The sequence below is a fragment of the Acomys minous genome, assembly GCF_964271855.1.
Source record: "Acomys minous genome assembly, chromosome: 2".
NCBI lineage: Eukaryota > Metazoa > Chordata > Mammalia > Rodentia > Muridae > Acomys > Acomys minous.
The window spans coordinates 34,207,337-34,223,147 of NC_140484.1; the positions used below are offsets into that span (position 1 = coordinate 34,207,337).

Below are 15,811 nucleotides of genomic sequence, written 5' to 3' on the forward strand. Positions count from 1 at the left end.
GTTGACAGAAACTCTCCCCTATCCCAGGTTCCTGTTAAAACACTTCTGCAAAGCTATGTGTGCTTGCTTTCTCTCTCCCTTTCCTGTGTGTGTGTGTGTGTGTGTGTGTGTGTGTGTGTGTGTGTGTGTGTGTGTGTACATATGGGTGTACACATGTGCAGACCAGAGGTCAACATTGTATGTCTTCTCTATCCACTGTGTACCTTATTTTTGAGACAGGGTTTCTCAAAGAACCTGGAGCCCACCCAATTTGGCTAAACTGGCAGGTAGCAAGGCCCAGGAACCCAGCTGATAACCCCCACAATCCCACAAAAGTATTACAGGGGAGTACCACCACTTCTGGGTTTGGTTTGGTTTTAATATGGGTGTTGGCGGCTGGAGAGATGGCCCATCAGTTAAGAGCATTGGCTGTTCTTCCAAAGGACGCAGGCTCAAATCCCAGCACCCACATGGCAATTCGCAACTGTCTGTAATTTCAATTCCAGGGTCTCGGACACCCTTACACAGACATACATGGACACAGAACACCAGAATAAATTTAAAAAACAAAACCCAAAAAAAACTTAACATGAGTGTTGGGGCTCAAGCTTGTACGGCAAACACTTTACCCACTGCCAGGCATGGTGGTTCAGTTCTTTGATCCCAGCACTCCAGAAGTAAAAGCAAGTGGATCTTTGTGCGTTCAAGGCCATCCTGGTCTACATAGCAAGTTCCAAGATACCCAGGGCTACATAGTCAGGTCCTATCTTAAAAACAAAACAAAACAAAAATGACAACAAACAATAAAACCTCTTCTGGCTACAATGTAAGCCACCTGACCTCTATCATTTCAACACTAGCCAAATGTTTAATGTTTAAGTTAGTTAAATGTACCTATTTAACTAATGTGTCTTATGACATATCTTAATGAACGCATGTATTCCATTAGTATGTTTGTCTGTGCTTTGCAATTTTCATTGCCCAAGGGAATCAAAATTCTTCCTCAAAAATATAAAAAGTCATTCCATTCATACTTTGACCCATACATTATAGTGTTTTGTTTTGTTTTGCTTTGAAGATTTATTTATTTATTGTGTATACAATGTTCGGCCTGCACATGTGCCTGCACTTCAGAAGAGGGCACCAGATCTCATTATAGATGGTTGTGAGCCACCACGTGGTTGTTGCAAATTGAACTCATGACCTCTGGAAGAGCAGTCAGTGCTCTTAACCTCGGAGCTATCTCTCCAGCCCACATCATAGTGTTTTGCTTTTTTAACAACTAAGTATTTTATTATCAAGTATGGCCAATGTATCTAGCTAAATACATATGAGCAAAGAGTTCAATAGATTTAAAAACAGTATGGCCAATGGGAGTAATGAGGACTGAAATAAACTCATCAGTTATCATCTGCAGTGTTTCTCGGTTTACACGGAACCTCTCAAGTATGCCAACCGTCTCAGTCCAGTACCACACTGCGTCGTCACGCACCCATGTGACAGTCAAATGAAAGCTGCATAGGCTAAAAAAGCTGCGACTTGGAGGACAAAGTATCTGTTCGCGGTGACATGGCTAAATCGAAAGTTGTAACTGAACATGGGCCTTCTGGGGTGACGATGCCAGCTCTTTAATGTGAACCCCGTTTCCCCTCAGTCCATAGGCCTGCTTAGCATGGACTCCTGCATCTCTGAAGCTCTCTGCAGCAGAACAGGGTGGAGCAAGAACTGCAGGACCAAGTCGGGCCTGCTTGTCACTTGCTGATCTGCACCTGGTGTTTTGCAAATTGGCAGCTTATAGCTATGTCGGCTCATTTGGGTGTAAGGACTCGTTTCCAGTAGAACGACCTTTACAGGCACGACTAAAACATCTATTAAAGGCCCAGTTGTGTTCACAGTCAGTCACGCGTGGCTTAAGAGGGATCTGCCATATCAGAGTCCCTTTATTCAGTATTAGGACCATTCTCTCTTACACACACACTGAGAATGTTGCCATCACATTCACAGAAAGTTGTCAGGCAGATCCCAAAAGCAACTTCAGATCAGCCAGATACAGCTTGTTTTAGACAGTGGGCCATGGGCTGAGTATCTCAGGAGCTTGTGGCAGCTGTACCCTCAGCCACCTACAACAGCCTATGTCAGCCCTCTTTAAGACACGTGTGCCTGTTTCTGACCTGCATGGGTGAAGAAAAACAGGAGAGAGTTCCAAGAAGCCCTCAACACAGAACATGAAGTGCTTAGGCAAGGACTCTCAGCCCTAAGCAACGAAGGGCCTGAGCTTTTATAGGGATTACAGAGAGGGTGTGCCAGTGTGCTCACGGGTGTGCCCAGGGTCCTCAAGGTCATTTCCCAGGGTCCCCTGTAAGGCACAATCTGCAGTCCTGACTTTTGTTGCAGACACTGATGATACACACTTCAAACCCAGACAGATGCAGGTCCAAACCCTGGCTTTTTCCCTGAGTGGGTGTGGGAGCTTGAGAAAGCCATTCCCTTCTCAAATCTCCACGTCCTCACCATTAGACAGGATATCGTCCATCTCCTACAAAAATAGGCGGGACTAATCACTCAATAAATGACAGTTTTTGTTTCTTGTGTTACTGAAAAGAACAAAATCCACTGCAGCCAGCAGGGCTGAAGGACCTACTGCTCTAAGCAGCTTGTTCTGTAAGAATATAGCTGAGGCACCTGGGAGGAATTAAATATGGCCCTCTGAGGAGGAAACAAACTCACATGTGAGCTGATGCTTCCTTCTGTGTGTCTCCTGGGGCTGGAACAATGATGCCTCTTTCCTATTTAATGGCTTTGTGGGAAGGTGCTAAACAGGTGCCTGAGTCCTGTCTCTCACAAGACTAAGGAAGTCTGCCAGGTTTCCTCCCACTCTGGCTGGCTTGTATGTGTCTCTGAGTGAAGCCTCTTGAAGCATTTGCCTTCCTCCTTCTGCATGAGAAGGGCGGTGTCACCCTGGTCACAGCAGGAGGTATACAGCCCTCCACCTCACCCACTCCCACCAGGCCCCAGCAAGATGCTCTCCTGGTGCCTATGTCCCCAGGTTGAACCAAGATCTCAGACATGCCTTCTGCTTGGCCTTGATGGACAAATGAGGCCAATATCACTGTGTCAGACACTAACTGCTATCGCAACAGTTCTGACGAAAGGAAGAGACCATTGGTTTAGAAGATGATCTGGAGATGGCTGTCTTTCCTTCAGAAAAATACAGTTTTCATTTTCAGCCTTTGCCAACTAGGCTATCAGGTTCACAGACACCGCCCCCCCACACACACACCATGGCCAAAGACTAGACAGACACAGGCCCAGACTACCAACCCCCACCCTATTGCCAAAGGCTAGGCACGGCCAGAAAGCCCAGACTGCCCAGTAGCAGCTGACAGCCCTCTGCAGGATGAACTAGAGGGTTTGTTTGTTTAAATTTTTCCTTCCTTCCTTCTTTCCTCCCTCCCTCCTTCTCTCCCCCCTCCCGCTGCCCTCTCTATCAGACAGGGTTTCTCTGTGTAGCCCTGACTGTCCTGGAGCTCACTTTGTAGACCAGGCTGGCCTCAGCCTCACAGGGATCCACCTTCCTCTGCCTCCCATGGGCTGCGACTAAAGATGTGTACCACTACTACCTGGCTTGTTTAAGTCTTTAAGATGCTTCTTCCTCCCTGCAGGACGAGAGCTGGCAAGAAGCGCCAACTGAAAAGCTTCCTCAAACTATAAAATCTACTATGCTTGAAAGGCCTGAAGAGGTCCAGGTGGCAGCCCATCAGACCCCCATTACTCTCATAAAACCTCTCAATTCTAATGGCCACGCGTTTTAAGTCTCTCTCCAAAAAGCAAAACATGGAGCTGAGGAAACGACCCCAGGAATAAAATGCCTCCCATACAAGCGTGAGGACCAGGCCTCCCAGATCCACATAAATGCCAGGTCGGCATGGCAGCCTGTCCAAAGTCCCATCACAGACAGGCAATTCCCCGGAGCAAGATGGCTGATAAGACTAGCTGAAAACATGAGCTCTGGGTTCAAGAGAGGAACTTACACACGGCGCACGTGCAACTGCCCCCACAGACGTGAACATGTGCAAATACATGCACACAGGCAAATGCACATGTATGGGAAACCTCAGAGGACTGGTCAGACCCCAAGCTCAGCAAGAGAATTCTCAAGGTGGGATGACTCCAGCATTAATTATCCCCTCGATTCAAAAAGAAAACTGAGGAGGCGAAATGAAACAGACTCAATGAGGAAAATGTCATGTCACACCATTTAAGACCTGGGCTTAAGAGACCACTGCGGGTCTCTCAGAAGCAGAAAGTTACAATGCTGATTTGCCAGAGACTTGTGGGTAGGAAAGTGGAGAGGTGTTAAGTCAAAGTTTCTACTTCAACTTTGTGTAAATTCTGGAAGCTTAACATACATTACAGTGGCTATACTCAATAATGCTGCATATCTGAAAAATGCAGATGAAATCTTAGGAGTGTGAACACACACACACACACACACACACACACACACACGTGGTGCCTTCATCAGCCTGTAATAAACAATGCACAAAATATACACACATCAAGACAGCACACTGTACAGTATGAATGTATACAACTTGCCAATAAAGCTAAGAAAACAAGACATCAAAGACCTGCACTAGCTCCTGGATATCTATTACACTGATCATTGCCGAGAAAGCCTCGGCTTCTTCACACAGCCTCGGTGACCACAGAATCACAGCAGCTTCTGAGGTCTGGTGGTGTGGGTCTAACCTCTCTCCACATACTCCTAGGGCAAAAGTACACACAGTGGTCTAGCCTCGGAGTGCTGTGGTGCTCACACAATGAATGCCCTGGCGGAAATGTGTCCACCCTCAGAAGCAGAACAGCTCCAGACAATGCTCTTTCCCTAATGAAACAAAATGCTGTTTTGCTCCAAATGTTGAAAGCTCCTGCCTGCACACTATTTTAATAACCTATACATATCTTGAAAGACTGACCGCCATTTCTAAAAAACCACGCACCTATGTTACTGGGCCATCCCAACGGAACCCCATTTCCCTTCTTACCCTTTCTGCCATGCATACCACACATCATTAATACTTTCACGTAAAAAATTTTCACGAGATGACTGGCACCCAGGAAGCTACACCTAACAGATTCTAAACTGCCCCAAAAGTAGGGCAGGCTGAAGGAAGTGAGACCTCAGATACATTTAACTCCGGCCAGCTAGGTTAATTCTGCAAAATGGCAGTGTGAGAAAAACTAAGGCCGAAAATGAACCCAGATACATGCCTAATCCCTGTAGCCGATCTCTGGAGTTAAGAGGCATTATAAACAGATGGGAAGAAAGACAACGTGCTTTTTTTCCCACACACATCATACTGTGACTACGTGTGTGCTGAACTGAGCATGTGCATGGCACGTGTGTACACTTACATGCATGTGTTTTGCATGTCCCACTAACCCTGGGTCATACCTGCCACTGGTTTCCAGTCTGAGCAGGCACATAAGGTGCTGGGAGACTCCGCAGGCTGTTCTTCACAGGGGATCCCCCAAGGGGATTTCCCACATCCCCAGAGGAGGACTCAGCAGACAAGGCCATGGAGTACTGCGGGTAGTTGTACAGGTTGTTGTAGTAAGGAAACAGAGATGGCTGGTGGTAAAAGCTGCTGTAGTAGGCAGGGTCTGACACCAGGTCAGGTGTGTTCTCCACATGCCCTCTGCTGGAGACAGCGGGAATATCCTGGATGACCATGCGTCCCTCTAAAAAAGGAGAGAGAGAGAGAGAGAAAAATAATTAGACAGCATAAGATGTAATGTAGGGGCTCCATACATCTTGTCCTCCAAACCTTGGCCATGCCTCGCTTTCATCCTCAAGATAAGCAAACAATCTGGAAACGCAAGGGAGAAATCATCCGCTGCTTCTTCAGCCACAAGGGGAGGGCTCCAAGCCTGGCTTCACGCTGGTAACACAGCTGAAAGACCCCTGGCCAGGTTGGGTTTCTTTTCAGGGGGCAGGGGTGGGAGATCAAATCACTTCAGAGGAGGCTAAAGGACATAAAGCCCAACAGTGCAATCTCATCCCAGATACCCCACTCAACTGTCAAGAAACTGGGGAGCCAATCCTGTTAGCCTGTCTAAGAATTCTTACCCCGTGATAAGGTTCATGTCGCCCTGGAAACTCATAAGGGGTTGAGTTTGAGCACGCCCTGTTTCTTTTACTTCCTTCTGTGGTAGATAGGATACTGTAATCTTTAGAATGGGCCAGAGCGTGGACCAGAGCCTGGGGCAGGAGCAGACCAACTTGATTTGCAAAATACAGCTAGCAGTACTATTTTTGAAGCCTTGTGGACCAGCCAATCAACGCTGTGTTTGCAATAAAGCTTTTTCACGTAATTACAAATGGTAACTAGCCAGCCCACTGTAGTCATCGGGATCTGCCAGGACCCTAGATATTCAGGTGACACACGAGGTGCTGATTCTGCAGCTGGAGTAGAGGAGGGTTTCAACCATATCCTGCCAAAAGTCTGAACCAACTCCTCTGGCCTCAATTCAATGGACAGCATTTACTAAACAAGGTCCTAAGAGACCAGCCAGCCCCTGAACTGGCCCCAAGCATCCCCTGTACTGTCTACAGGGGTCCTGGAGTATAGGACGAAAGCTTCCGTGGGATTTCCAATCATACCACCGCCCGGTATCACTGTAACACCCATAAACTACTATGGAAATTCAAAGAAAGGGAAAACTAACTTGCAACCTACAGAAGAACATTTGAAGGAAAATAACTTATCTGAGCCACACCCTGGAAAAGGAAGGAGAGAGCTGAGGAGCTAAGGAGAGATAGGGCTGACAGGTGACCTAGGCCCTGGGTTCAACCCTTGGGGGGCATGGGGTGAGAAGGATAAAAGGCCATGGACAAAGAGATAAGGACAGGAAGATAGAACGACAGATGAGGAGTCAGGCAGAAGAACTGGATAAAAGCAGGGACGGGCTGGGCTGAAAGGCAAGCTGGAGGCGGACCCAGGAAGCCTTTACCTAGTTCTCAAGATACGATGTGATAGGAACCAAGGAAGATTTCTGAGCTGGAAGGTTAACAAAGCTGTGTTATGGGCGCATCACCTAACAGAATTTTTGGGAAAAGTGAAGGAGAGATGAGAAAGACCAAATAGGGAGCAACACGTGACCACATTACACTACACGTGTAAGGATATGTGAGGCATGGAAATGAACCCAAAACAACAAGGTGGGGCTGCAGAGATGGCCCGTGGGTTATGAGCACCTGCTGTTCTTGAGGAAGGCCTGGGTTCAGTTCCCAGCACCCACATGGCAGCTCACAACAACCTGGAACATCGAGTTCCAGAGGACCCAATGCCCTCTTCTGGCCTCTGCTGGCACCAGGCACACAAATGGTGCACATAAATACTGGGAGCCTCTCACATATATACATTTTTTTTAAAATTGCTTGTTGGCATAATCAGTAATTTTTGTAGAAAAAAAAAAGAAAAATACTTTAGAAAAGTATGCCCAATATACCCAGCATCACACAGTGAAGAATGTTGCTTGTGCAGGATAGAATCTGATGCCAATTGAATAGTGGTAGTTTTGTCAATAGACAAGAATGTTGAAGTTACAAAAAAAAAATCAGTAATTTTTGGTATATAATCCTTTTGTTTTCAGTGTTGGATCCTTTATTCCTTATCTGCTTCAACAAAAGCAACATAAGCTTCTCAAAAAAAAAAAAAAGACAAACCATGCAGACATCTGAAACAAACAAAGGTCAAATGAAGTTGTGAGTCTTCCAGCCCTAAGTATTGACAGGTCGTTTCCCATGCCGTCTCAGGCACTGAGAGAATGCAGTATTTACACCGCCCCTGGGGTGGAAACCCCGGGAGACATTTTAGCACCAGCAGCACCTCAAAAGCCAGTTCCTCATCAAAGCCAGCAAAGCAGAGCAGCAGGCAAAGAAGGAGATCAAGACTCAAGGCATCCAGCATCTAGGATGCACACTGGATGCACACTTTCTGAACCTATTGTCACACAACTCCGTCAGCTCCTTCCATCAGGCCTCAGTTTACCAAGGAACAAAAGGACAGTGATAACGTTCGAGGTAACAAGAAAAATGGCTTCCACAAACAGTATCGAAAAACCTCAGTTTTAAAACGTTAGGTCAGGTCAAGTCACAACGTGCTTTCCTGTGGCTGCTTGCCAATAGTTAATTATGCCCCCATGTCCCCACTTAACCCAAAGTTGTTTTGTTTTGTTTTGTTTTGTTTCAAGTTATTCTGAGCTTTAGTGGTAAATAGAGATGTATGTTGGGAAAGCTCAGTGTCATGGCAAGATTTAAATAACTAAGCCCCATAAGCTTTGCAAGAGCACCTGCCCACAAATTTTACATACAGAATCACTACATGCCCTGAGTTAAGTTTTTTTTTTAATATCTATATAAAAACCATCAACTTTTTAAGCATGCATGCGTGTGTGCGTGCACACATGTGTTGCCAGAAACTGAGCCCAGGGCCTTACTTAGCACATGCTGAGCAGGCATGGCACCACGAGGTTACACCTCCAGTTGAGAATTCCCTGTTTTAATGTTCCCAACTGAAACTTGGTCAATGTTGAGCACAGCTCCATGGCTCCCAGCTTTAATGAACATGCTACTGCTGCATGAAAAAACCCCAGGGCTGGCAAAACTCAGCACCCAAGGAGCAGCATGTCAATCCCAGTGCTTTCATCTGGTCCCTGAATACAGTGGCAACAGCACCACCTGGGGATGAGGACACTTAGTACTGGTCAGAGCTCAATATCATAACAATTCAGCTGTTTAATTTTACTTTTATTCTTTTACAGATATAGATGATAAACAGACAGACAGACAATCGCAGGTACTGGAGGTGGAACCCACAGCCTCGCATATGTCAGATGCTGAGTGACACTGAGTGATAGGCTCAGCCTGAATTTTTGTGTTTGGAGCTCTCTGGTGCCACCATAGTAGTATAGGAACATTCTCCAGGTACCTGTACTGCAGGGGGAGGGTTACCAAGGCTACTAGAAGGATGAGCTAAGATGGTCATGATTTAGGGAGGTGTGGAGAACACTCACAAGGAGGCTAGGGTGAAGAGTCATAGAGAGACAATGTTCCAGGGACACTGACTAGACGAACAGGGCTTTGCAGGCACGGGTAACACTGAGGATCATCAGAGGAAGAAAGACTGATACTGAGTCCCCCAAAGAAGGCCTGAGTCTGAGAGTTTCTAAATCTCTTCATGGAACCAACACACACTCTTCACACATGTCAGCTTGGGACCAGGAAAGCCATCAGCTTCCCTTCCGAGCCTGCCCAAAGCTGAGATCTCATGCCATATGCACTCCGGTCTGAGAACAAACAGCCATAGTAAGCACCTATGATTACTTTGCCTTTCTGACCTACTACAGCTGCAATTATGGCAGAGTACCCAAGGAGTAATGAAGAAGCGTGTTCTCCCCAACACGAAAAAGTCAGCATCTAACTCAAACCAGAAACAATGTGCATGCCTTTGATCCTAGCACTGGGGCACAAATGGGTGGAGCTCTGAGTTTGAGGACAGCCGGGGAGACATGATGAATTTCTGTCTCAAAAAAAAAAAATCCCAAAGAGCTAAAAAACAAAGTTTTCTATTTGTGTATACATACATACATATATGCATACATACAGCTCTCAGAAAGTTGTGGGCTTCATTCTCAAGAGGAAAGAACAGTAAGAACTAAAAGCTGGCTCTGTGAACCTTACTGAGTGTACCAACACTCACCATACCCTCGGTCTGGCTAGGAATTCCTCTGGACAGTCTCCAAGCCTTGAGTATATCATGTAGGGTGGTTCGAATGAAAATGGCCCCCTATAGGCTCACAGGGAGTGGCACTGTTAAAATGTGTGGCCTTGCTGGAGTAGGCATGGCCTCGTGGAGGTGGGCTTTGACATTTCGGGTGCTCAAGCCAGGCCCAGTGTCACTTTGCTCCTGCTGCCTGCCCACCCAGATGTAGAACTCTCAGACGCCTCTCCAGCACCGTGTCTACCTGTGTGTTGCCATGCTCCCTGACATGACAATACGGACTAAACCTCTTAGCTGTAAACCAGCCCCCCCATTAAATCCTTTCCTTTAGAAGAGCTGCCATGGCTGCAGTGTCTCTCTTCACAGCAATGAAACCCTAAGACATCACGTCAAGGTCCTTTAAACTCCACAGCCAATACAACTAATGCAAAGACCAGAGGCACAGACCACAGAAGAAATATCTTAATGAAGCCAGATACCACTCTGTGTCTTTCTGGAATGAAGACTGGCCACGACTGTTTAATGATATTAATAACGGATAGCCCGTGGCATCAAGAGGTAAAAGCGGCACTTTTCTTAACCAGTAACCCCTATGGGATCACCCACCTGGTGGTCCTCTGCCATGATGCGAACGCAATAGGAAGTCAGATCTTTCTCTCCATGGCTGGGGACTGAGGCCAGGACCCTGCACTTTAGCCAGAAGCCCATGCTTGTTTTTTGAGTGAGGGTCTCGTTATATAACCCACCCTGGCATCAGATCTGTGACTCTTGTGCCTTTGTCTCTTTGTGCCGTGATTTCAGAAATGAACCACCAACTCCTGGCAAATCTGATGTTCTCAAGTATTGTACGGATACCGGCAGACAGACCTAATCTGCACAAAATATAATCAGAACCAGATCCGGCTGGAAAGGCAGTACAAGACGGACAAGTGGGTGCTGCCACAAATGCTGTGGGCTCCCTGTCTCCGCTATCCCGCTTCAGACATGAGGCTTGTCGACCACCAACTGCCTGCCACTCTGATGCACACATGCGGCAAGCTACAGGCATCTTCTGAACATCCAATACTCCGACAAGCCTTCACAGTCCTGTTACTTTTTTTTTTTGTACTAACATATGCAGTGTGAAATATGATCTCGCTCCTTCATGAGAGATCAATACCCACACATGATAAACACCCTTATTGATCTTGGAATGTTATATGCTGGTCTCTGAGCCTACAGCATATTAATAGTAGTTAACCAGTAATTCATTTTAAGGTGTGAAGGTTTCCCCTCTCTTCTGTAGTGTCAGGGTTCTCAGCATTGTTGTACTTTGGATCCTCTATATTCAAACTTAAAATTAGACCCACTTCTGCGTGTGAAGGAGAGACCACAAATAAACCCAAAACGTAACCAGTGCCCACTTTAACGCCTGATTCACGATAAGAGGTGTCTTTCTTTCTAGATCTAGGATTCCATGCTTTGCAAACACCTCTGCTTCTCAGCTTCAAAAATCTGTCTTGCCAGGCAGGCAAAACGTTCACCAGGAAAATATGAAACCTAAGGTTACCTTTCACCAACTAACATGAAATCAGAACTAGGAGGTCCCTGTTTACCTAACAGTCCTTTGAAGATGATTTTCCACAGATCTGGAGAGTGAGACTGGGATGGATGTTCCTCAATAAAGTGAGAAGGCACACTAGCTATCTAGGTTTTTTTGTTTTGTTTTGTTTTGTTTTTCGGTTTGTTTGTTTTGTTTTTGTTTTTGTTTTTGTTTGGTCTTTCTAAATCATTTTCAGTATGGCATTCCCAAATCCAAAGTAATCAGCTCCTGGAATGTTCCACACTAAAGAACAATTGAGTGATCTAAGCCATGAAGGGTGATAAACAGACAGGCTGTTCTTTTAACAGTTTCCTCTGAGACTGAAACATTCCATCCTGCAGAGGAGCTCCTTTAAGCAGGAAGGTAAGCAACTCAACAGCTTCAGCAGTTTCAGGAACTCAGCAGACTCACTAGACTCCTCCCTGCCAGAGTAAGCAATAAAAGCTGAGGCTGAACTTAAGACTCTCAGACACACTGAGCTGCCTCAAAGAGGCTCAGACCAACTGAGGCACCTGGAAAGGACACTCCCCAAGCTGTTGAGCTGTCTACAGGCTATGCAGTGTGTTCTAGCTTCCCAGCCTTGTGAGCTGTCATCCATGCCTGAGTGGGCCTTGGTGGTGCAGCTGTCTCGAAGTCCTTTCTTCTCCTCCCAGTAAGCCCTCACCAATATGTCTGTAACCCTAATAAAACCCACTGGTTCACCAAATTAAACTTTGGTGGTTTCTATATGTGGGCCATAGTGGGTTCCTGATGTGGAGTTGAGTACATGTTTGGATTTTGGTTTTTCGAGACAGGGTTTCTCTGTGTAGTCATGGATGTCCTAGACTCACTTTGTAGACCAGGCTGGCCTTGAATTCACAGTGACCCGCCTGCCTCTGCCTCCCAAGTGCTGGGATTAAAGGCATGCGCCCCCACGCCCGGCGAGTTGAATAAATGTGTGTGTTGCATCTCTCCTCAAAAAGTTTTGTCACACAACATAACTGGTGTAAGAACAGGGACAAGACAGAACTGAAGAGGGGCTGGGGAGATCCTTGCGCGTACATGGTCCTTGCTGTGAGGAGCAAGGCATGCAACTGAGGCTGAGAAGCTATGGGTAACCATCTTCGGAGGAAATCCCATAGAGTTGTCCTGCCCTGTGTGGTGTGAGCTAATGTGCCTTTGTGCTGTGATGGTCGTCACATGGTTCTTGTTCAGAGTAATGGACTTGCAACTAAGGCTTGAGCCATCAGAATTAGGAGTGTCTGTGGGATGAAACCCAGAGTGAAAGTCTTTGTCTACACAGTATGGAGTGGCATGCCTGCTTATTGAGTGGGGTCTACCACGTGAATACGGTGACGCCTTGTAAAGGGTTAAAATGTTGAGAGGGAAATGTGCAGTATTTAGGATTAGTGCACAAGGACTGAGACTTTCAACAAGCAGCAGCAGCAGGGGTCACCTGGCCTCTGGTGTGTGTGTGTGTGTGTGTGTGTGTGTGTGTGTGTGTGTGTGTGTTTTGAAATTCATATGCCAAGATGGCAGCCAGGTAGGGAAGCTGTGTAATGGAGCAGTTGCAACAAGTAAGGGAGATGTGGTAGTATCCTCCACGCTAGCCTCTGATTTGGCAAGTAAGATAAACGAGACGATGAGAGAGAGGTGGTAAAGGAAGAGAAGACATTCCTCACGTCCGGCCTTTAGTAAAAAAAAAAAAAAAGAGGGAGAAGCTGTGATTCAACATGCGGATGGAGGCCTCATCATGGTCCCTTTCCCAGAACTAGAGTCATGAGGAAACACTCAGCAAGTAAATTGCTGGAATTAGGGAAGACTTTTAGACAAGCGGTGAAAGAGCCTGTTGCAGCCAGGCTAGTGAGGCTGTAGAACCTGGATCAGTCCGGAAACTGAGTATGTTTCCCATGCCTCTTTAAGACAGGGGCTTCATACTGAGACAGTACGAGGGAGCTCAGTGCCCGACACTGACTCAGCAAGGCCAGTAGAACCCTTGCTTATCTCCAGCTGAGATTCCCCATAAATGCCCGGGAATGGAAAACAAGAGGAGGGACTGATGCCATGGGGGGGGGGGGAGAGATGCATGGGGGGGGGCCTAGGGGGCGGAGCTAGGAATAAGAGAAGCTGTGTTTCACCCCCAGTTCCCAGGTCCAGGTAGAACTAACTGTGTTCACAGAGGAATTAAAGAAAAAGTGGACTCAAAAAAAAAAAAAGAAAAGAAAAGAAAAGAAAAAAAAGAAAAAGTGGACTCAGCAGGGACCTCAGGACTGTTATGGAGCCTTAGTAGTTAGTTTCACTGAGCCCTCTGGTGGGGCAAGAGCTTATAAAGTAGAAGAGACTTTGGCAGATCTCACAGATAAATAAACGTAAGCGGAAATACTTATATATATTTAAAAGAAAGTATTTCTTAGAGTGTTGACGAGTCAGAGGGCACCGTGAAGGGTGGGCTGAGGGGCAATAAGTCACTGAGTGCTGGTAAAGTAGAAAAGAAAACAAACAAACTAGAGGAGATACAAAAAACTGTAAAGCAGAAAAAGGGGGCCTATCTGGGTTTCCCAAAGAAAAACGTGACAGGACTCATGTCAAGCTTGAGTTGCTAAGGAAGAAACTGAGAGTGTGTTAAGGAACTTGTGGAGGCCCTAAAGCCTAGGGAGCAGTTCCCAGAAGCCACCTGTGATAGAACAATACAGGGCAGACAATCAAGCCTGTCCCAGGGGTTTGTAATTGTCCCCCTCCTCTAAGGACAGTTCACGTCCCTACAGCAAAAGATTATGCTAGGGGTGGAGATGGCTTGCCCAGTCAGGAACTCCCCCAATAGCCTGGTATGGCAGGGGGAGAGACAATAGCCATCAGCTACAGCCACCCCCATAAATCCAAGGCTACTGTGATCCAGGGAGCCAGCAGGTTGTGTCAGGAGAAGGGGTAGACCATGTTCACCTTTAGCCCTGAGTAGGTCTGAGCAGACCAAGTCAGGCCCACTGAGTTCATGCTAACAACTAATGGGCTTATCGTGCTGTGTAGTTGTTGTGTTTTGTTTGCTGTCAACTTGATACAAGCTAGAATCATCTGGAAAGAGGGCAACACAATTGAGGGAACTGCCTCCATTAGAGTGGCCTGTACACAAGTCTGGGGGGGGGCATTTTTTTTATTAGTGATTGACGTGGGAGGGTCCAGCTCACTAAGGGCAGTGCCACCCCTAGGCTGGTAGTTCTGGAAGGTGTAAGAAAGGAAGCTGAGCAAGGCAGTAAACAGCATCCCTTTATGGTCTTGGCTTTCGTTCCTTCCTCCAGGTTCCCGTTTGAGTTCATGTTGACATCCCTCACTGATGGGACTGTAATGGGACCCTGTAAACCAAATAAAGTCTTTCCTCACCAAGCTGTTTTTGTTTTGGTCATTGAGCTGGCTAGCTTTCCATCAGCTTCACACAGGCTAAAGTCATCTGAGAAGAGGGAGGCGATCTCAATTAAGGAAAAAAAAAAGCCTCCATAAAATTGGGCTGTAGGCAAATTTGAAGGGCGGTTTTTGATGTTGTTGTTGTTTTTGTTGGTTTTGTTTTTTATACACTAGTGATTGATGTGAAAAAACCCAGTCCACTGTGGATGGGGACACAAGAAAGCAGGCTGAGCAATCATGAGGAGCAAGCCAGTCAGCAGCACCCTCCCATTCCTCTGCATCAGCTCCTGCCTCCAGGTTCCTGCCTTGTCTGAGTTCCTGTCCCAACTTCCTTCAGTGATGAATAGTGATGTGGAACTGTAAGTCAATAAGTTCCCCAAGTTTCTTTCATCATGGTGTTTCATCACAGTGACTGTAACCCTAACTAACAGTGTTTTGTCACAGCAATAGGAGGCCAGCTGAAATACTTGAATCATAAAAGATTATTTAAATTTCTCAACTTCAATCTTTATATGGTAATAACAGATATGAACCATGTAAGCAAAGGTTCTTAAGCCTCACATCAGTAGATTTTACTTCTCCACATCTCAGAAGCCATACCTAACTCCCTAAATAATTGAGTTGGGTATTGTAGGACTACATGGGCATAACTGTACCAAAAGTCTATACTTGTCTAATATATAGGCTATGGCCCATGGCAAGTATTCTGAAAATGCTGTCATTGTTACTGTGACCATAACACAGCCATAGCATTCTCTGCCGTGCAGCCAGAAAGCCATCAGACAACTCCTGGCATATGTCCTTGTGCCAAATCTTCCTCATTAGGGCCCCATAGGAGGCTGGCTTGCACCTGCAGGGCTTCCCAAAGGCAACCCAACTCAGACGGGGCACAAACCTCTCCTCCTGGCCTTCTCAGAGGTCAGACGGTAGCCTTGAGTGCAGTCAGTGTGATATCACTCCCTAAAGCCATAATCAGGAAGCGCGGGAACAATCTGCTTCTCCCACAAGGCAGTCCTGACAGGGCTATTTTAAATGTCAAACATAAATCTGGTGCCAGGAGAGCAACAGCCACTCCCTGTGCACTCTT

At 46.4% G+C, this 15,811-nt stretch overlaps 1 protein-coding gene across 4 annotated transcripts in view; it reads right to left on the reverse strand.

The window, feature by feature from the left end:
* Positions 1 to 15,811, reverse strand: part of DMRT1 (doublesex and mab-3 related transcription factor 1) — a 103,180-nt gene that overhangs the window by 56,805 nt on the left and 30,564 nt on the right. For all 4 annotated transcript variants that reach the window (XM_084771736.1, XM_084771734.1, XM_084771735.1 and 1 more), the window contains exon 3: positions 5,438 to 5,724. In XM_084771736.1, the coding sequence (XP_084627862.1) occupies positions 5,438 to 5,724 (287 nt within the window). The remainder of the gene's footprint in view (positions 1 to 5,437; positions 5,725 to 15,811) is intronic.